Source organism: Diceros bicornis, chromosome 17 (assembly GCF_020826845.1).
Source record: "Diceros bicornis minor isolate mBicDic1 chromosome 17, mDicBic1.mat.cur, whole genome shotgun sequence".
NCBI lineage: Eukaryota > Metazoa > Chordata > Mammalia > Perissodactyla > Rhinocerotidae > Diceros > Diceros bicornis.
Window position 1 is genome coordinate 39,720,925 of NC_080756.1, and position 23,689 is coordinate 39,744,613.

At 35.7% G+C, this 23,689-nt stretch overlaps 1 protein-coding gene across 1 annotated transcript in view; it reads right to left on the bottom strand.

Annotated features, from left to right (window-relative positions):
- The window catches only part of ETNK1 (ethanolamine kinase 1), a 72,122-nt gene that overhangs the window by 28,876 nt on the left and 19,557 nt on the right, over nucleotides 1-23,689 (bottom strand). Inside the window, exons 2-3 of the mRNA XM_058558651.1 lie at nucleotides 21,951-22,210; nucleotides 8,831-8,971 (exon numbers count right to left, since the gene is read on the bottom strand). Coding sequence (XP_058414634.1) covers nucleotides 8,831-8,971; nucleotides 21,951-22,210 — 401 coding nt within the window. The remainder of the gene's footprint in view (nucleotides 1-8,830; nucleotides 8,972-21,950; nucleotides 22,211-23,689) is intronic.

Sequence of the window (23,689 nt, forward strand, 5' to 3'; positions counted from 1 at the left end):
GGACAAGATATGATAGCTTTTTATCCTACATTCTTTTGTACTGTTTATTATGCAATATTTCTATTCATTTGATAACAATAAAATGAAACAAAAATAGGGTGCCACCACTAATTCCCCAATAGTACCACCAGGCTTACAAAATTACTATTAGTTTACTCTTTCTCTTCTTCTCTTAATACTTTGAGCCAAGTTCTCTTCATTCTTTCACTACGGTCACTCATATTATCCCTTACTTTTCCATTTCACAATACAATAAAGATTCTGTATCACTGATTTTACTTTAATGAATTTGCCTATTCAAGTGGTCACTACCTGTACTTCCCCCTCTACTGCATTCTTTTCCATACAAAGCTTCCAAAAGTAATCCTTATACGCTATTTTCAAAATGCTGTAACTGTTCAAGAATCTATTTAAAAAGTACAGAGTTGAATAGAAATAAGAAGACTCAAAGGATTATGAAGATGATAATTACAATCATGTAGCCCTGTCTGTGGGAATGCTCACCACCAAGTGGCACAGCTCGGCCCCCACTAAGGAGCCCCCACCAAGCGCAGCAGCTCAGCAGAGCTACCCACAAGTGCAGGGCCAGCCTGCACACAAAAGAAGGCACCTGTCCCCTCTCATCTAGTGCATCAATTTGGCCAGTCACAGTGGTCCTGCACCAGAGCAACCCAGTGGCAGAGCACAGAGGCCCCACCTCCGCAAGCGAGCGTGACCCGCCAAGCAGCTCTGGCCAGCACACAAATGCAGAGCAGCCCTACCGGCACAACTTCCAGCAGACGAGGTGGGATCAGAAAACAAAGCTCCTGCCCCCACAGCGGTGGCAGATGGAATCTGCGACCTGATACTACCACAAATGAGCCAGCCAAGGATCACTTCATCAAACACCATGAAGAACTACAGTATCACGTCAGAGCAAAAGGAAAAAGACAACTATCCAGAAACCAATCCTGAACTCATAGAAATTTACAATCTAAATGACCGAAAATTCAAATTCGTTATCATAAAGAAACTCAACGAGTTACAGGAAAACTCAGAAAGACAGTTCAACGAGCTCAGGAATAAAATTAATGAGCAGTACCGGCTCCATGGCTTAGCGGTTAAGTGCGCGCGCTCCGCTACTGGCGGCCCAGGTTCGGATCCCGGGCGTGCACCGACACACTGCTTCTCCGACCATGCTGAGGCCGCGATCCACGTACGGCAACTAGAAGGATGTGCAACTATGACATACAACTATCTACTGGGGCTTTGGGGGAAAAAAAGGAGGAGGATTGGCAATAGATGTCAGCTCAGAGCCGGTCTTCCTCAGCAAAAAGAGGAGGATTAGCATGGATGTTAGCTCAGGGCTCATCTTTCTCACAAAAAATAAAAACTAAATAAATAAAATTAATGAGCAGAAGGAATACTTCACCAAAGAGATTGAAACTCTAAAAAAAAAAAAAAAAACAGAAATTCTGGATATTAAGAACACAGTTAATGAGAAAAAACAATCTAGAATTCATAAAAAATAGAGCTGACGTTATAGCAGAACAGAATTAGTGATTTAGAGAATAGAAATATAGAAATGCCTCAGGTGGAGGAGGAGAGAGAACTAAGATTTTTTGAAAAAGGAGAAATCCTTCAAGAAATAGCCAACTCAATTAGGAAAAGCACCATAAGGATTATAGGCATTCCAGAGGGCGAAAGGAGCAGAAAGCTTGTTCAAAAACTAATAACTGAGAATTTCCCAAACCTGGGAAGGAACTAGACTTACAAGTTCATGAAGCCAATAGAATTCCTAATTACATAAATGAAAACGACCTTCTCCAAGGCATATAATAGTAAAACTGGCAAAAGTCAATGACAAAGAAAAAATATTAAGAGAAGCCAGGCAGAAGAAAATAACCTAAAAAGGAACCCCTAGCAGGCTTTCAGCAGATTTCTCAGCAGAAACCTTACAGGCTAGGAGAAAATGGAATGATATATTCAAAATACTGAAAGACAAAAACTTTCAACCTAGAATACTCTATCCAGCAAAACAATCCTACAGATAGGATGGAAAAATAAAAGCTTTCCCAGATAAATAAAAGCTGAGGGAGTTCATCATCAGTAGGCCTGCATTACAAGAAACATCTGAAACTAAAACGCAAAGGTTTATAAAACCTTGAGGGAGGAAATAAATAGACAGAATCAGAAAATTGCAGCTCTATATCAGAATAGGTTCATAAACATTTAATTATAACATAAAAGGGAAGGAAAACATAAAAAATAACTATAAATACTTCAATTTATTCACAAACTCACAACACAGAAAAGAACAGTTTGTGACAACAATAACTCAGAAGGGGATGAGGTAAGGGATGGAACCTGCTTAGGCTAATGGAGATAAGAGGCTATCAGAAAATGGACTATCTCATCTATAAGATCTTTTATACAAACCCCATGGTGACCACCAGACAAAAACATCAGAGCAGAACCACAAATCATAAATAAAGAGAAAACCCTCACAGAAAACCACCAAACCAAATGACAGGCAGAAATACAAGGGAAAAGAAACAATAGAAACACAGAACAACTAGAAAACAAGAGATAAAATGGCAGTATTAAGCCCTCATATATCAATAATCACTCTAAATGTAAATGGATTAAATTATCCAATCAAAAGACACAGAGTGGCTGGAGAGATTAAAAAACAAGACCCAACAATATGCTGCCTCAAGAAAACACATCTCAGCTCCAAAGACAAATACAGGCTCAGAGTGAAGGGATGAAAGATGATACTCCAAGCAAATGGCAAGCAAAAGAAAGCAGGTGTTGCCGTACTTACATCAGACAAAGCAGACTTCAAGATAAAAGACAATGAGAGACAAAAAGGGGCAGTATATAATGATAAAAGGGACATTCCACCAAGAGAACATGATAGTTATGAATATATATACACCTAATATAGAAGCACCAAAGTATAGAAAGCAACTATTAACACACCTAAAGGGAGAAATTAACAGCAACACAATAATAGTACAGGAACTCAACACTCCATTTACATCAGTGAATAGACCATCCAGACAGAAAGCCAACAAGGTAACAGTGGCCTTAAATGAAATACTAGACCAGACAGACTTAACAGATACATAGAGAACATTCCATTCAAAAGTGGATACAGGCCGGTTCCGTGGCTTAGCGGTTAAGTGCGCGCGCTCTGATGCTGGCGGCCCGGGTTCGGATCCCGGGCACGCCCTAAGGCACCACTTCTCCGTCCAACGCGAGGCCGAGTCCCACGTACAGCAACTAGAAGGATGTGAACCTATGACATACAACTATCTACTGGGGCTTTGGGGGGGGGGATGAATAAATAAAATCTTTAAAAAAAAAAAGTGGATACAGAATGCAGAATACACATTATTCTCAAGTGCACATGGAACATTCTCAAAGATGGACCACATGTTGGGAAACAAGGCATGACTCAATAAATTTAAAAAGACTGAAATCATATCAAGCATCTTTTCCAACCACAATGCTATGAAACTAGACATCAACTACAAGAAAAAAGCTGGGAAAGACAGAAATACAGGGAGACCAAACAACATGCTACTGATAAACCATTAGATCAATGAAGAAATCAAAGGAGCGATCAAAAAATACCTGGAGACAAATGAAAATGAAAACACAACATACCAACTTTTATGGGATGCAGCAAAAGCAATGTTAAGAGAAAAATTTATAGCAATATAGGCCTACCTCAACAAAGAAGAAAAATATCAAATAAGTAATCTTAAAACTACATCTAACAGAACTAGAAAAAGAACAAAGCCCAAAGTCAGCAGAAGGGGAGAAATAATAAAATTTAGAGCAGAAATAAATGAAATAGAGACTAAAAAAACAATAGAAAGGATCAATGAAACTAAGAGCTGGTTCTTTGAGAAAATAAACAAAATTGACAAACCCTCAGCCAGACTCACCAGGAAAAAAAGAGAGAAGGCTCAAATACATAAAATTAGAAATGAAAGAGGAGAAATTACAATGGATACCACAGAAATACAAAGTATTAGAAGAGAATACTATGAAAAAGTATATGCCAACAAATTGGACAACCTAGAAGAAATGGATAAATTCTTAGATTCATACAACCTCCCAAAACTGAATAAAGAAAAAATAGAATCTGAACAGAACAATCACGAGTAAAGAGACTGAAACAATAAACAAAAACCTCCCAAAAAACAAAAGTCCAGGACCAGAAGTCTTCTCTGGAGAACTCTACCAAACATTCCCACAAGATTTAATACCTATCCTTTTCAAACTATTTCGAAAAATTGAAGAAGACAGAACATTTCCTAACTCATTCTAAGAGGCCAACGTTATCATGATACCAAAACCAGACAAGGAAAACACAGAGAAGGAAAACTACAGGCCAATATTGTTGATGAACACAGATGCAAAAATCTTCAACGAAATACTGGCAAATCAAATACAGCAGTACATTAAAAGGATCATACACCATGATCAAGTGGGATTTAAACCAGGGACGCAGGGATGGTTCAACATCCACAAATCAATCAGTGTGATACATCACATTAACAAAATTAGGAATAAAAACCACATGATCATCTTAATAGATGCAAAGAAAGCATGTTACAAGATCCAACATTCATTTATGATAAAAATTCTCAATAAAAGGGGTATAGAAGGAAAGTACCTCAACATAATAAAGGCCACATATGACAAACCCACAGCCAACATCACACTTAACAGTGAAAAACTGAAAGCCATCCCTCTGAGAACCGGAACAAGACAACGGTGGCCACTCTCACCACTCCTATTCAACATAGTACTGGAGGTGCTGGCCAGAGCAATTAGGCAAGAAAAAGAAATTAGGGTGTCCAAATTGGAAAGGAAGAAGTAAAACTCTCGCTGTTTGCAGATGACACGATTCTATATATAGAAACCCCTAAAGAAACCATTAGAAAGCTATTAGAAATAATCAACAACTACAGCAAAGTTGCAGGGTACAAAATCAACTTACAAAAATCAGTTGCATTTCTTTTTTATTTATTTATTTATTTATTTAGTGAGGAAGATCAGCCCCGAGCTAACATCCATGCTAATCCTCCTCTTTTTTGGTGAGGAAGACCGGCTCTGAGCTAACATCTATTGCCAATCCTCCTCCTTTTTTTTTCCCCCAAAGCCCCAGCAGATAGTTGCCAAAGCCCCAGCAGATAGTTGCACGTCATAGTTGCACATCCTTCTAGTTGGTGTATGTGGGACATGGCCTCAGCATGGCCAGAGAAGCGGTGTGTCGGTGCACGCCCGGGATCCACACCCGGGTCGCCAGTAGCAGAGCACAAGCACTTAACTGCTAAGCCACAGGGCCAGCCCTCAGTTGCATGTCTATATTCTAATAATGAACTAACAGAAGGAGAACTCAAGAATACAATCCTATTTACAATCGCAACACAAAGAATAAAATATCTAGGAATTAATTTAACCAAGGAGGTGAAAGACCTATACACTGAAAACTATACATTAGAAAAGATTCAAAGACGACACAAAGAAACAGAAAGATATTCCATGCACATGGGTTGGAAGAACATAGTTAAAATGTCCATGTTACCTAAAGCAATCTAGAGATTCAATGCAATCCCAATTGGAATCCCAATGATATTCTTCACGGAAACAGAACAAAGAATCCTATAATTTATATGGAACAACAAAAGACCCCAAATAGCCAAAGCAATCCTGAGAAAAAAGAACAAAGCTGGAGGCACCACAATCCCTGACTTCAAAATAATCAAAACGGCATGTGTGCTGGCACAAAAACAGACACACAGATCAACGGAACAGAACTGAAAGCCCAGAAATAAAACCACACATCTATGGACAGCTAATCTTCGACAAAGGAGCCAAGAACATACAATGGAGAAAGGAAAGTCTCTTCAATAAATAGTGTTTGGAAAACTGGACAGCCACATGCAAAGAATGAAAGTAGACCATTATCTTACACAATACACAAGAATTAACTTAAAATGATTAAAGACTTAAACGTAAGACGTGAAACCATAAAACTCCTAGAAGAAAACATAGGATGTACACTCTTTGACATTGGTCTTAGCAGCATCTTTTCGAATACCATGTCTACTCAGGCAAGGGAAACGAAAGAAAAAATAAATGAGACTACATTAGACTAAAAAGTTTCTGCAAGGCAAAAGAAACCATGAACGAAACGAAAACACGACCCAACTGGGAAAAAATATTTGCAAATCATATATCCAACAAGTGGTTAATTTTCAAAATATATAAAGAACTCACACAATTCAACAACAAAAAGACAAACAACCAGATCAAAAAATGGGCAGAGGATATGAACAGACATTTTTCCAAAGAAGATATACAGATGGCCAACATGCACATGAAAAGATGTTCAAAGTCACTAATTATTAGCGAAATGCAAATCAGAACTACAATGATATATCTCCTCACATCTGTCAGAATGGCTAAAATGAACAAGACAAGAAATAATAAGTGTTGGAGAGGATGTGGAGAAAAAGGAACCCTCATACACTGCTGGGAAGAATGCAAATTGGTGCAGCCACTCTGAAAAACAGTATGTAGATTTCTCAAAAAATTAAAAACACAAATATCATACAATCCAGCTATCTCACTAGTGGGTATTTATCCAAAGAATATGAAATCAACAACACAAACAGATCTATGCCCCGCTATGTTCACTGCAGCATTATTCACAACAGCCAAGATGTGGAAGCAACTCAAGTGCCCATCAACTGATGAATGGATAAAGAAGATGTGGTGTGTGTATGCATATATACACACAAACACACACAATGGAATACTACTCAGCCATAAAAAAAGACAAAATCGTCCCATTTGCAACAACATGGATGGACATTGAGGGTATGATGATAAGTGAAATAAGCCAGACAGAGACAGACAAACACCGTATGATTTTACTCATACATGGAAGATAAACAAACACACAGATAAAGAGAACAGATTAGTGCTTACCAGAGGGGAAAGGGGTGGGGGAATAGGCAAAAGGCGTAAAGGGGCACATATGCATGGTGACGCATAAAAACTAGACTACTGGTGGTGAACATGATGCAGTCTATATAGAAACTGATACATAACAATGTACACCTGAAATTATACAATGTTATAAACCAATGTGACCTCAATAAAATTTTAAAAATTTAAAAATTAAAATCATGTACAAAAAGGAATAGAAAATATGAAAATATTTTTAATATTTTAATTGTTTTTAATGTTCTAGTGTTGTATATTTTCGATTGGAGCAGGATGCTTTCACTGTTATTTATCACAGTGCATCTCCAGCTTTTCCAGATTATCACTAACCTCAAGAATTTAAAATATACCTTGGAGAATCTAGGAAATATAACCCCCAACCTACCTAAAAAATCTCCTTTGAATAATAATAATTTTTAAAATAGCAGCTAACATTTATTTAACACTTACACGGCCAGGCACTGTTCTAAACACTTTATATATACTAACTCAATTAATCCTCACAAAAACCCTACAGGTAAATATACTACTCTTGTTATTTCCATTTTACAGGTGAGGAAACAGGTAACTTGCCCAGGGTCACACAGCAGAACTGTTAAATGGCAGAAGTGAGATTTGATCCCAGGCAGTTTGGCTCCAGAGTCCTGTGCTCTTAACCCACGCAATAAATACTATACTGCCTCAACTCTGCATTAACTTAAAAAGTCAAGAAAATCTTGCATTCACCATTGCCATCTACTTCATTATTTTTAAGTGGTTTTCCCCCAAATCTTTCAATAAAATAGCTATTTCAAAAAGAAGATTTTCTGTTTTTATGCTGTCACTTCCTGAATATCCAGCATACTGGACACTGGCAGATGTTTGCCTATCTCAGTTAAAGGGGTATAATATCCTTATCAAATTCAAAATTTGACAAGCTACCTACAACTACAAACACATACACAGAGTGAATCAAACTAATCTTTGAAATAATCAAACTCAACAGAACAGTACAGCTATTTTCCCTAATGAATTATAAAAACTAAAAAGAAACAAGAAAATAATCTGTAAGTCCTGCTTGCCTCTGTTGTCTTAAAAACTTTCTGAATACAAAAGTGAAGTCTTCATGTACGTTTTAGGTATAAAAGACAAAAGAAAATTTCCATTTTTTATACTAGTACTAATTACACCATGTAAAAATAGGTTCATATGATTTAGATTCTAAATACTGATTTACAAAATTTTCATACAGAAAATAATGCTATTTCTGACTCAGTCTGAACCTGGTGAGTCAGTCTTACAAAAGCTGCATAAGACTCCAGTAAATGAATTTTCAACCTTATTATCTGGGACGTAAATAGTCACAGTAAACTAATACAACCCAAACTTGTTCACACTCCAGTATTACTATATTGCCCCAGTGTCAATCTCTAGACCCATTCAAAATAGCTTTGAACAAAAGAAATTTTTTTAAAAATGCCTCTATGGCCAACTCGTACTATGCAAAAATGTACCCATTCATAGTAATCTTTATATTACATTTACTTTGAAATAAATGTTCTATATTTGTTTCTTGCCCCTCACTTATACCCAGCTTCCTACTCCCCATTTTTGTAGAGTTCTTTAAGGTTTTTTTCCCAAGTTGGCTGGGGGAGAGAGAGGCAGTTTTTTCTGTAGTGCAATCTGAGAATCAAATGAATCAATGCTTATTTCACTTAAATGCAAAGAGATAAACCAAACCAGACTTTATATACAGAAACCCTGTAGTTATCTTTGAAACCCTAAATATAGCGCAAAGCAATGTAAAACATATTTTCAAATGTAACAGTGATTTTACCTTTTATTAATTTCTTCATCTGCAAATCCTGTGGGAATTAGAGAGAAATATTTTCCCATCTTTAGCCATAGATTAGATTTGGGAATCCAGCCATTGTGTGCATGAATAGCATGGATCTTAGCAAGCTGACGTGCTATTAGCCTGTTTAAAAACAAAACAGCATAAAAAGAAAATGTTAAGCATACAGTTTTTGTCTATCAGTAGGTAAACTAAAATGACTAGTGTGCATTTATTTTATAACATGATTTATTTTTACCATTTATAAGATTCAAAATGATTTGGCATGTCAACTCTCACAAGGAGAGACAAACAAACGTTTAAAGCATCAGTAGGAAGAGACACCTACCATTAATACAACAATTAAACACTGTGTCCAAAAGGGGTTGAGTGTCTGGACGTAGGTGCTCTATTTTGATTATATAAACAACAATTGTGGGGGCCAGCCCGATGGCGCAAGTGGTTGCGTGCACGCGCTCCGCTGCGGCGGCCCGGGGTTCGTGGGTTTAGATCCCAGGCGTGCACTGATGCACTGCTTGTCAAGCCATGCTGTGGCCGCGTCCCATGTAAAGTGGAGGAAGATGGGCATGGATGTTAGCCCAGGGCCAGTCTTCCTCAGCAAAAAAAAAAAAAAAAAAAAGAGGAGGATTGGCAGATGTTAGCTCAGGGCCAATCTTCCTCACCAAAAAAAAAAAAAAAAAACCAATATTTGGGACCAGGAGAACAATACACAATTACAAATGGCTTCAAGGCACACATAGACATTAATCAGAGATACATTTAAATCACACTGAATCATTTTAATTTTGAGCCTTTGAAGTCACTGAAGTTAAAGGGCAAAAAGGAGCTAAAGTAAAAAGGTACCTGGGCAGATAAATGAGTTCTAGAGTTAATTTTTATAACTTCGTTAAAGACAAATTCTCTGAACAAACAAACGTTAGGATTCTGTGATGTCAGAATCAATCTTCTTGATGCAACAACAAAACGATTTGAAGCTGTGTATACCTGTGTCCACGCTACCTTTGTATCTATAGAACCTAGTACAGCAAATGCTAATCAAGGAATAAGTGTACCAAACAGAAATAAGAAATAAGTTACCAAATAGTCTGTAGACTAGCAGGTGAAAAAATGACTTTATAATAATCTACAAATTAAACAACTTAAAATTGGCAAATTTTCAAGATGCTAACAATCTAATGCAATACTCCTCAGAGTATAGTTCTAGGACCTTCAACACAGCACCACTTAGAAATGTCTGAGTTCTCACTTCAGATCTACTAAATCATAATCTCTGGGGTGGGCCCCAGCACTCTGCATTTTAAACAAGATCTCCAGATGATTCTAATCTACTGAAAAGTTTGAGGGGCACTGCTATAATGCTCCAATTCTGCAGCGTGGCTATGTACTAAAATCAAACTTTGGAAGCTTCAGGAAAAAAAAAATACAGAACCCTGGGTACTACTCCCAGAAATTCTGATTTTATTGGTCTGGCGTGCAGCAAGGGCATCAAGATATTTGAAAGCTTCCCAGATGACTTTAAAATGCAAAAACATTTGAGAACCACTCAACTAAGGCATGCAGGGAATCTTGTACTGTAGTAATCTTTCACCAATCTGTGATTATATAACACAGTTTTATAATATTTTTATACTATAGTGAACATTCTTATCTACCTAGTTTCTAGTAACAAGATTCCTGACTTTCCTTTAGAGAAACTTCCATCCCCTCACTTTTACTTCATGTGGTTCATACAGAGCTGATCTCAATCCTAACTCCCTATCCATCTGCACCACTAACTTTAGGAGGGAACGTATGACACAGACTTGCCCAGAGCATTCCATCCTTCAGGCCACAAACATTGGTTCGGGACATTTTATGGAAACTAGGCCAAAAGGATTTGATCCTCGGACTTTTATTGAAGCTACTGACTGGCTGAAGCTATTAGAAAAAGAGGCACTCCCTCCACCATGGCTAGACTGACTAGATAAGCCTGGAACTGCTGATAATTATAACTGCCACTCCTAAGGAAAGTTTGCCAGAAAATAAAGCTAACACAAAATAAAACAAAAGAGAGTGATATTTCCAATGACACTGTGAGAGCTTCTGGATCCACTCACACTTTAACTCAGTATTCTCAGTTCTATGTATCAATAAATTCCTTCTTCTTTAAGTCAGTTAGAATTTCCAAATTATCATTCTCAATCTAGAGTCCTAATGCATTACCAAAACATTAAAATCTGTAATCTTTTTAGGTTTATGTCTTTGGTTCATCTCTCTCAAACAAACTGACAAAGAAACACTGCTTTACATAAATTATTATTGCTTGACTGACCTTCCTCAAGACCACACATTCATGTCTACAAGAATACAGAAAAAAGAAATCTGTTTTTATGCCATCTCTCATATATGCATACAAGCCTAGGCGCAAATGAACATATGATACTTTAAGCACCAGGAAACTTCATGAAAAAGCCAGATGATAACAAAATCAAAACAAAGAGTGCAAATACATAAACAAACACACACCCACATGTACACATACATACGTGTGTGATAAGAGATTTCACATAGTGAAGTATATGGGGTAATTACTGGGGTTCAAAACTGATTTGGCTTGAACTAAAAGGCCTGACTTATGGCCTATCAAACGTACACTGCACATCTGCTTTAACCATTAAAGTAAAGAATGCACTCTCCTAAGATAAGAATGCATATTTCCCCTCCTAAGCCCTACTGGTAACGCCTTGTTGGTAATGCCCACATTAGTCCCTTTAGCAAAATCAGGCTCATGTTGACCTGCTAATTTGCAGCTGAGTACCTCTTTGAAACTTTGATGAATGGGTACCTTGGGTGTGTTTAATGTATGATTCTTTGTTCTAAAACGGTATAAGACTGTACTGAAAATCATGCTTCTCTGGAAAGCTTTCTTTGTTTCTGGAAAAGGCCTTCCTGGGTTATAATCCTCAGTTTGGCTCACGTAAAACTCACCTTATCTCTCTTATCTATAGAATAGTATTGGTTATTTTTCATACATATGTGTATGTGACATATATTTTAAGCCGGTAAGAACTGGTTTTAAAACTTTGAGGAGGGGAGTTAGGACAAGAGGCTTGAAGAAAGATACAATTCGTGTTACATAAAACTCAAAAGGCAATCTGTCAACAAAACATTATATCCTAGAAATGTTTACTGAACAAACGAGACAAAATGTTTACTAAACAAGTGATTCAGGAGAAGGGTCAAATACTAGAACAAGTATTTAGCACCAACAAATTTTATTCGCTGTGATTTTCAAAAATAAATGAATAATAATGTCATTCCTTATAGTTTTACCCCAGAGTTTGTATGAGACCCTGATTTGCAAAATACAGAAAGTAGTCTCAGAAGTTGTCTCATTATAAGTTATTCAGCTGGGAGTGACTGGAATGACAATTCTATGGAAAATACTTCAAAAATGGATAAAATATGGTCACAACTCCCAGGAGCTCTTACAGATTAATGGAATCCGTTGAACATGAATAAACTGCTAGAAGAGAAAGCACCTACTAATTTTGAGTGCCTTAACTTTTCTGGCAGAAAGGTGGCTAATTGAGGCTGAGCCAGGATTTGAACTGTGATGTGAAAGTCAAGCCGTTTCCACTATAGAATACCCCCATAACACTGCACAGAATTAGTTGAGTTTTCATTCTGACTTTGCCACTATATTTCCAGTCTGAACTTAAGCAAATCATTTAATTTCTCTGAGTGTCAGGTTCCTTACAAGGAAAACAAAATTATTGACCTATTACATGATCTTCAAGTTCTCCTTCAAATGTAACATGATATACCCCTAAATACCAAAAAAAACTTTTACATAAAAATCTAATCAATTTCAAGATTTAAGCTCAATAATGACAACACGAACTTCACATTCACATTAGTATACAAAGATTCTGTAGACTAACTTCCCTACGGTTATAACAGAAATATTAAATGAACATAAACTATGGAGTGACAGGTAAAATTTTCCAAATGATAGTGCTTTGTATCAGAAATTTATCAAATATTATTTTCTCCTTTGAACGAACTTCTGAAATTACAGATGAAATTATGAAAATTACAAATTTTATATGAAATTTTTAAAACATTTCTGTGTAAGGTGATATATACCTACTCAAATGAAAAACAAACTAAAATATTAATGATCATACTATAGCAAAATTAATATTCACAAAAAAATCAAAACTCAAGAGCTAATAATTAATATCTTCTAAAGCAAATTATAGATATATTTTCCCTATCTATAGGTGCACTGTTAAAATCAGATTATGTAAGGGAATGATAGTATCATGTTTATATAATAGGTAAAAATATATTCAGTGTGTTGTTTAAAACGTTTTGTAGCACTTTCCTATATAATTCAAAATAGAATAGCAGCAAATAATGATACTTGAGACTGCTTTATCAATACTATTGATAAATACTACCAAGTTATCCTACATGGGGCAAAGACTATGCTTTATTCTTCTATCCTAGCACTCAGCACTTACAGAGGAGGTACATAACAGATACTTGATGAATGAGAGTCACTACCCTGGCAACAGACTCAGGATACATTTAGAAATTTACCGTAAGACCAAGGGATTCCCCTACTATTAGGTTCATTGTCAAGTGGATTAAAATCTATCCTGGATTTTTTTAAATCTCATATAAGAATTATAACAAAATTAATGCCTTGCTGTACATAAACAAAGTGACCATCCATTTGAAATACTGCCTGTTCTTTGACAAGAAAGATACATCTTGCATAAGCTTCTTCTCAAAGTCTAGAGTTCAAGGCAATTTCTACAGGTCTCAGAACAACTGGTGTATCTTTTCTGTAGCAAAATTAATAAGAAAAGGAAGAAAATCTATTTATTATTACAAATATTCTCATGGAAATAAGTATAGTTCAACTGCAAGCATAGCTCCTATGAACTTAAAAAACTAGGCTTTGCTAGGAGATTTAAAAAATTAAGTGAGTCCTAATTAGAAGTTCCATACTTATCTAAAATTTTTGATACACTGGGCTTGAACAAAACAAGCAATTTGTGAGAATGGCTCTGTTAAGAAAATTAATAGTTTTTACTAGTAAATGAATTCAGCAAAGTTGCAGAACACAAAACCAACATAAAAATCAGTTGCAGCTCTACATTTACAATGAACAGTCCAAAAAAGAAATTAAGAGAACAATTCCATTTACAATAGCATCAAAAAGAATAAAATACTTAGAAATAAACTTAACCAACCAAAAGACTTGTACACTTAAAACTACACAACATTGCTGAAAAAAATTAAATGCACAAATAATGGAAAGATATCCCATGTTCATGGATTGGGAAATGTAATATTAAGATGTCAGTACTACCCAAAGTGATCTATAGATTCAATGCAATCCCTATCAAAATCCCAATAGTGTTTTTGCATAAATAGAAAAATCCATCCTAAAATTCAAATGTAATTTTAAGGAAACTCGGATAGCTAAAACAACCTTGAAAAAAAAGAACAAAGTTGGAGATCTTACATTTCCTGATTTCAAAACTTATTACAAAGCTACAGTTATCAAAACAGTGTGGTAATAACGACAGACATATAGATCAATGGAATACAGAGCCCAGAAATAAACCCTTTAGTTTATGGTCAAATGATTTTCAATAAGGGTGCTAAGACCATTCAATGAGCAAAGAACAGTTTTTTCAATAGCTGGTGCTAGGAAAAGTAGATATTCACACGTACAAGATGTTGAACCCTTTCCTTATAACGTATATAAAATTAACTCAAAATGGAAAAAAATCTAAAAGTAAGAGCTAAAACTATAACATTCTTAGAAAAAAACCTAGAGGAAAAGCTTCATGACATTGGATTTGGCAATGATTTCTTGGATGTGACACCAATAGGGCAGGTAACAAAAGTAAAAATAGATAAATTGCACTATATCAAAATTTAAAACTGTGCATCAAAGGACAAAATCAACATAGTGAACAGGCAACCCACAGAATTAGATAAAATATTTATAAATCATATACGTGATAAGGGGTTAATAGCCAGAATATATAAAGTATTCCTACAACTCAACAACAAAAAACAATTAGAAAATTGAATAAAGGACTCGAATTGACAATTCCCCCAAGAAGACACACAAATGGCCAACAAACAAAAGAAAAGATGCTAAACATGACTAATCATCAGGAAAATCAAAACCACAATGAGATAGCACCTCATTGCCATTAGGATGGGTACTATCAAAAAAAACAAAATAAGTGTTGGCAAGGACATGGAGAAATTGAAACACTCTGTACTGTTGGTGGAAATGTAAACGGTGCAGCCGCTATGGAAAACAGTATGGCAGTTCCTCAAAAACTTAAAAATAGAATTACCATATGATCCAGCAAGTCCACTTCTGGTTATATAACCAAAAGAACTGAAAGCAGTGTCTCAAGAAGATATTTGCACAACTGTGTTCACAACAGTATTATTCACAATAGCCAAAAAGTGGAAGCAACTCAAATGCCCATCCATAGATGAATGGATAAACAAAATGTGGTATATACATATAATGAAATATTATTCAGCCTTAAAAAGGAACAAAATTCTAACACATGCTACAACATAGGTAAACCTTGAAGACATTATGCTAAGTGAAATAAGCCAGTCACAAAAAACCAGAAGTATTACTCCACCTACATAAGGTACTTAGAGCAGTCAAATTCACAGGCAGAAAGTAGAATGATGGTTGTCAAGACTGAGGGTAGGGGGGAATGGGAAGTTGCTTAATGCACATAAAATTTTAGTTTTGCAAGATGAAAAGAACTGTGGAGATTGGTTGCACACAACGTGAACGTACTTAACACTACTGAAACGTATACTTAAAAGATTATTAAAATGGTAAATTTTGTTATATGTATTTTACCATAATTAAAAGGAAAAAATTTTTAAATAAATGGTCACAAAATACAGTTCTTAAAAAGACTTGATTAGAGCACTTCAATTGTTTTCTATTAGTAAATTTTATACACAACAGAAAAAAAACAAAAAATCTCATTATGTTAACTTAGCATTAATAAATCATTAATTTTTATTTGCATATATAAGGTAACAAAAAATTACTTAAAGATTTCTGATATTCACTATCACAGATCGATCTTTCCTCTACCTAGTCTCATTAAGTAAGGTTTTACTGCATTACCATTAAGGCAAATGTCACTCTAAAATCCCATACTCAACAAAGCCAAATGTTTGAAAATCTCAAGGCTTCAGAGAATTTCCTCAAATACCCACTAATACTAATTGTTCCCCCCCTTGGAAGTTTTTTAAAAATTAAGAGCATTACACAATCATAGGAATTTTTTGAAACTGAAAAATAATCCCTAATCCTACCATCCCAAACTATGTCATTTCTACAAACTCCCTTTGAGTTTTCACATAAGCAAATTACTGACTGTTGAGCTAATAAGCTGATTTTTTCCTCTTAGCCCTGTATCAACCCTTTTGCATGTTTTAGACAATATTCAAAATTATCACTTCAATAGTAGCTTAACATTTATTTGTGCTGAGTTATCCTAGTTATATCTGAATATAAAGAGTTGTCATGACAGAAACATAGCATATAACTTTTATGAGTTACTATCTATTGCCGTATTGATTTCCACGAGAACATTACTGATTTTACTTGCTACCCACAATATACTAGTTCCACTGCAATACCCTCAGCGCTAAATATCAGTGTTTTTTAGTTATGCTTTCTGATAAATGTGCAATAATTCATTTTAAACTGCCTTTCTCACATTATGTCTCTTGCTGGGTAGTTTTAATTAAACTTCAGCCAGGATTCCCAACAAGAGGCAAGTTTTAGAGAAATATCTGATGAGAAAATTCCTAAACACCGTTGAATTTTAAAAAATGTTCTGAAGGTCTCTGCAATACTTGATTGCTACAGAAAAGTTAAATAAAACAGATCATGATAAATTTCCGATAAGTCCAGTTACTAGTTAAGCATTAATTGGTGCAATTCATCTTTACCTATCATCCCACTCCCTCAGCCTCCTCCATGCTCCACTTCATCCTTTGAAGTCAGTTCAAATGCAATCTCAGTGAAACACAGCCTAATTTCCCAACTGTACCACAGTAAACTATCTGTACGTTTTTTTTAAATCTCTTCTGTTCTCCTGTGATACTAATCAGCTTATTTTTTGTCCAAAGTTATTGTCTGTCACAGACTGTAAATTACTGGAAGAGGAGGAACTGTTGGAATTTTTTTCCTCCCCTAGACTAGATTAAACATAAATATATTCTAATGTCTTTTATACTCAAAGTAGATATTCTGTATTATAATCATAACATAGGCAAGAAGCTATGTCTGAATGAGCCAAAGCAAGAGAGTACTGTGGACTTTGATCTAAAGGCTCAATCAACATTTGAGGTTACTTAAAAAGATCAATTATGGGGGCCAGCCAGGTGGCATAGTGATTAAGTTCATGCGCTCTGCTTCGGCAGCCCAGGGTTCATGGGTTCAGATCCCAGCTGCAGACATACGCACCGCTCATCAAGCCATGTTGTGGGGGCATCCTGTATACAAAATAGAGGAAGATGGGCACAGATGTCAGCTCAGGGCCAATCTTCCTCAGCAAAAAGAGGAAGACTGCCAACAGATGTTAGCTCATGGCCAATCTCCCTCACCAAAAAAAAAAAAAGATCAATTATGAAAAGCTTTCCTGTTAAAAGAGAAATTCTATAGTAAGCTTAATGATTATGTAATTATAGAAAATGATCAGAAATCAATACATAGGAAAGTCTGCATTCATTTTCTTCTTGAGTCTATTCAATTCTACAAATTTTTCATAGTAAGTTATTTTTTATAAGTGGTGTAACAAAGGCCTTACTACTTTCTTTTACATTTTATGCTCTTTTCTGAATAAGTAGAAAAGTTAAGTTACTCATCATTACTATTTTTGGGGGATGTTACTTTTACTAGTCATGCAATCTTAGGCAAATTACTTAAAATCTTTGCACCTTACTTTTCTCATCTATTACAATGGGATTATAACATTACCTAACCCCTAGAATTGCTGTGAGTTGAATTTATTAATATACATAACATATTTAGAACAGTATCCAGTTCATTAAGTGCTATATCAGAATTAGCCACCATTATCATCACTTTAATATATCATTTCTCCAATTAACAGAATTCTAATACACCCATTACTATTATTTTTTAGTATTAGTTAAAAAATAAAATCTTCAATTTTTAATATAAAATGGTCACTTCAAGGAAGTTAAAATAAAAACCAAAACAAGGGAGAACAAATGGGTAGTGATTACCTAAAATCACTTAGTTGAGAGATTCTGAGGTCTCATCTAGGTTCAGGAAGAAAGAGTTCCAAGACTAGTTAGTATTGTCTGTCACAAAGGAGTGGGGGTTAGTGGCAATAAATATTTGCTATGCCACATCCATATGCTGCTTTCATACACCTCAAGGAACACTATACAGTCACAAGCCACATAACGACATTTCAGTCAAAGACAGACTGCGTATATGACAATGGTCCCATAAAATTAGTACCATACAGCCTAGGTGTGTAGTAGGCTATACCATCTAGATTTGTCTAAGTACACTCTACGATGTTCACACAGTGACGAAATAGTGATATTCACACAATGACAAAACAGCCTAATGATGCATTTCTCAGAACCTATTCCCATCACTAAGTGATACATGACTGTATGCTATAATAAATAGTTCTTAAAAGCAAAGAAGTCTGTATTTTAAAATTCAAAAAATATGTTTCTAAAAGCATAATAAAGCCAATAGATTGGTTATATCCACTATATTTTGCCTAAGTAGTATTTTAATAACTTTCTTTAGTTAACATCTAAGTTGTCAGAAGCTCTGTAGAAGTCGAGTAAAGTGTGCAAAGTCTTAAAAGGAAAAAAAAGTTAAAAGCTAACGCTTACATAGTGCCTAACATATGCCAGGCACTGTTCTTTTTTTTTTTTTTTAATTTTATTTATTTATTTTTTTCCCCCAAAGCCCCAGTAGATAGTTGTATGTCATAGCTGCACATCCTTCCAGTTGCTGCATGTGGGACACGGCCTCAGCATGGCCGGACAAGCAGTGCGTCGGCCAGCAGCGGAGTGCGCACACTTAACCCACTTAACCGCTAAGCCACGGGGCCGGCCCAGCCAGGCACTGCTCTAAGCTTTTTACATATATTAACAACTTTAATCCTTACAACAACCTTAGACGTAAGTACATTATTCCCATATTTTAGATGAGGAAATGGAGGCACATTTAAAGATTAAGTACTACATCCAAATTCACACAGCTCATAAAACTACAGCAATCGGGCTCCACAGTATACCTAGCGACAGAGCTATATTGCCTAATATAGAATTTCACATGGCTTCTGATTTCATAACTTGCCACTATCACTGGAGAAGAAAAAACCTGCCCTAGGCCTCCAGTTTCTATCATGTGACTATAGAGTAAAAGGACTTGAAAACCTCCTGAATATGAACTTCTCACGGGCAGACAGTATGATTAGCAATTCAACTGAAAGTTTAAATTTGGTGTATTAAAGACAGTTTAGGAATATTCATGTGAAATGTATCAAAGTGTGGGTTTTACAAAGGCTTAATTAAGACTGCTACACCAGTAACAATGGTGAAACCCAGGGCCAACTTGCTTTAACTATACTCAGTTGTTTGTTTGCAAAAGTAGTCAGATAATGCATTACTAAAACCCACCCTATAGATAACACCTCTGAGGCTGGGGTCACCATGGTAACAGGTGGAGTGCTTAAGTTTTCCAGGAACTGAGAGTCGACCCCTTGTCCAGTTCAGGCAGGTCGAGAACACCAACCCAGCAAGTGGGCCCGTGCAAGTGTCCGACAGACAAACTCCTGATGTCAAGGAGCTAAAAACTCCACCCTCAGATCACAGTGACACCACCACTTTGTGAATACGCGCCCCATGAAGAGGCATGAAACTTGACTACACTTGCGTAGATCATCAATTATCTCACTTCTCCTTACTTCCAATTATCTATTCCCACACTTCAGATCGCCCTGACCCCGTATCCCATAAATATCAGAGTCCCCACTTTCAAGGTGGCGGATCTGAGACTGATTCTCCTGCCTCCTCGCTTGGCTCCCTTGTGATTAAATCCTTTCTTTTTGCAAAGTCGTCATCATGGGGATTGACATAATTGTGTGGCAGGACAAAATGAATCTGGTTTGGTAACAACGGCATTATCCTTAAGCAAGTTTTTTCTTAAATCTTTTGGACACTGACTTTTAAAATTAATATTTTCCTCCCTGCTTTAGTTACTAGGAAACTCATACAGCCCTTCTCTAACAACTTTATGGAATATATTTTTTGTATCTGAATCTAACTCCAGCTTTTCCTTTGGCCTAATTTATGCATCTATTCATTTTTAATCCTGTTAAACAGTAGTCCTCCCTTATCCACAGGGACTCCAAGAACCCCTGTGGATGCCTGAAACCACAGGACAGTACCACACCCTGGAAAATACTACATTTTTTTCCTTTACATATATACCTATGATAAAGTTTAATTTATAAATTAGGCAGAGCAAAAGATTAACAACAATAAATAATAATAAAGTTGGCTTAGATGGCTACTAAGTGACTAACAGGTGGGTAGCATATAACAGGTAGTATATACAGTGTGGATAGGCTGGACAAAGGGATGATTCATGTCCCAGGTGGGACAGAGCAGGTCGGTGTGAGATTTCATCACACTACTCAAAACAGCGCACAATTTAAAACTTACGAGTTATTTCTGGAATTTTCCATTTAATATTTTGGGACCACAGGTAACTGAAACCTTGGAAAGTGAAACCACAGATAAGCAGGGACTACTGTATGGATATTTCTCAACCACTATGAACAAGACTGAGAATTTATAAGTAAATAAATAAATTTACATATATATATACACACACACAAGCCTGAAGACCACAAAAACATTTGACACAAAAGAATAAACATAAATCTATTAATCAGCATCTCTCAACAGATTCAACACAGTAGACTCATGCAATTATGGGAAGAGACTATATCTGATGGTTAAAACTAAGGCTTGAGCAGATTTCTATGCCAAAATATTTTAAAATATTGTTTGAAACAAGTTTAAAATAGGTAAATGATACTGGTCCATTCCATCTTTATCAGTGTGTTAACTTAGCAAACCTCAAAATATGATCCAGTATCCCTGGAGACCCAAGACTCAGAAGGTTTGTGAGGTTAAAACTATTTTCCCAAAATATTATTTACCTTTTTCACTCATTCTCTCACGAGGGTAGAGTGAAGTTTTAAAGAAGCTACATGAAGTGGTGTGATGATGTCATCAGGCTGACAGCTAAGAGAATGTGCACTTGATATTCTTGTATTCTAAAAAATTTGTTTTACTTTCTAACATGGTAAATATTGATAAATAAAACTCACATAAACAAAAGCTCTTTGGGTCCTTAATAACCTTTAAGAGTTGTAAAGAGGTCATGAGACCAAAATGTTTGAAAACTTCTGGTTTAAATTATGAATGAACTTGCTGTTTTCAAATCAAGTCCATTTGTTTAGAGTTTTCAAGAGTAGAAAGAGAATTTTAAAAGATAGCAATTTGCATATACATGACATTATTCTTACAGAAAACATAATTCATTGAATTAAATAATGAAAAGTTTAAAGAGTAACAAAGAAGTGTTAACATAATTTAAAGAATCTTAGTAAGCAAGAACTCTGACAATGTGAGCAATTGAGTAACAAAACTTAGTAATAAGAAATATGTAATGCTTTGATTCAAGCATATTTTAAAAAATTAAGGGGAAGCCATGACCCTCTGCAGCAGGCTAATCCAAAACTTCTTGCAGCCTTTTCTTTTGCAAAGAGTCAACAATGAGAATGGCAAATAAAAAGGAATTTTTTTTTCCTTAGCAAAAACAAAACAAAACCCTAACTAAAGAAAGTTTCTAAGTTAACCAAATAGTTGCTCAGAGAAAGAAAAGGGAATTTTTAAAAATATTTCCTTAGTGCACTTAATACTCTTATTTTTCAAAAGGAAAAATTATTTAGAAAAAGAAAGGTACCTGAAAATAGCAGGGTTGCAGACATGCTTTGGATCCAATGCTTCTCCCTGTATAAATTCATAGCACAGTCCATTATTGAAGGTACAGTAGAGTTGCGGTGCACAGCCATGAGCCTGCAACACTCGGAAACTCTTCACCTCCTCATCTCGATCAACTAACAACTCAGTCTTATTGCCATAAATTCGCACCAGGACTACATCCTCCATTGTATTACCCACGTAACAGCCAATAAGTTTATTTGTGATTCCATCTGTGAAAAGCTGCCAAAAAAAAAAGAAAAAATGGGGGAGGGAAAGCAGTTATAATATACTTTTAAGGAATGGAATATGAGATAACTTGAAAATAATTAAATACTAATTAAAAGAAAATATCTACTTTTTAACATAAAAGAACTTTTGAATACAATTTTGCCTAACACTCCTATAACTTTAATTCTAGATTTAAACAAAAAGGAATGCTACCGTTTAATATGTTGCCCTTAATTCCTATAACATGTCTTTCTTGATCCAAAAGCGTTAATTATTCAATCTCTAGTATTTCTACACAACATTTTGAAACCTAGTGCATCTCAGTCTGCCTTATACTGCAGTCATTGCAAACACAATCTTTCCAATGTCGAATAGATCAGCAAGTATCCGAAGACAGGGATACTGCCCTCTTCCTAGCATGGCATATGACACTAAAAAAAAAAGTCTTTACTAATGTTCACAAGTTTAACTATACAAATATAATCTACCATAATTTATATTACAGTAAACCTTCAACTTATAAAAAAATGAATTTTAAATGTTAATTTTAAAGGTTACTTAATATAACGTTATCATTGAAACTGTTTTAAGTATTCAAGTTATAATAATTCAAACTTGAATGCTATGGCTAAAAAAAGAAGCATGGGCCAGCCCCCTGGCTTAGCGGTTAAGTGCGCGCACTCCGCTACTGGCGGCCCAGGTTCGGATCCCAAGCGCGCACCGATGCACCGCTTCTCCGGCCACGCTGAGGCCGCGTCCCACGTACAGCAACTAGAAGGATGTACAACTGTGACACACAACTATCTACTAGGGCTTTGGGGGAAAAAAAAAGGGAGGACTGGCAATAGATGTTAGCTCAGAACCGGTCTTCCTCAGCAAAAAGAGGAGGATTAGCACGGATGCTAGCTCAGGGCTGATCTTCCTCACAAAAAAAAAATAAAAATAAAAACAAAAAAAGAAGCAAAATCTTAATTAGAGGAAGATATAAGAGGTAAGTAGAGATTTCTACAATATTTTCTAAAAGGGACTTTTGGAACTTGTCAAGAGCTCTAAGTCAAGTACTTTAAATCCTTTTCTAGATCTGAGCACAAACAGTATATTGAAAATGCAAACAGATGATTAGAAATACTAGTTCTCAGATTAGTGGTTACCAGAGGGGAAGGGAACTGAGGGTGGGCAAAAGTACATACGTATGGTGATGGATAAAAATTAGACTACTGTGGTGAGCACAATGAAGTCTACACAGAAAGTGATAAATAAGAATGTACACCCGAAATTAGTTATAAATCATCATGATCTCAATAAAATAATTGAAAAAAAAGAAAGAAAGCTTAAAATTAAAGCACTAAAACAAAAAAGAATGATTAGTTTTCTATTCAAAAACTGTAACTTTTATTTTCCTCTGTACTAATTTGACACTAAAACTAACTCTTCTATTTACCCAATTATAATTGAGAGCTTTTGGAGGCTCTAGGTGGAATAAAGAGAAAA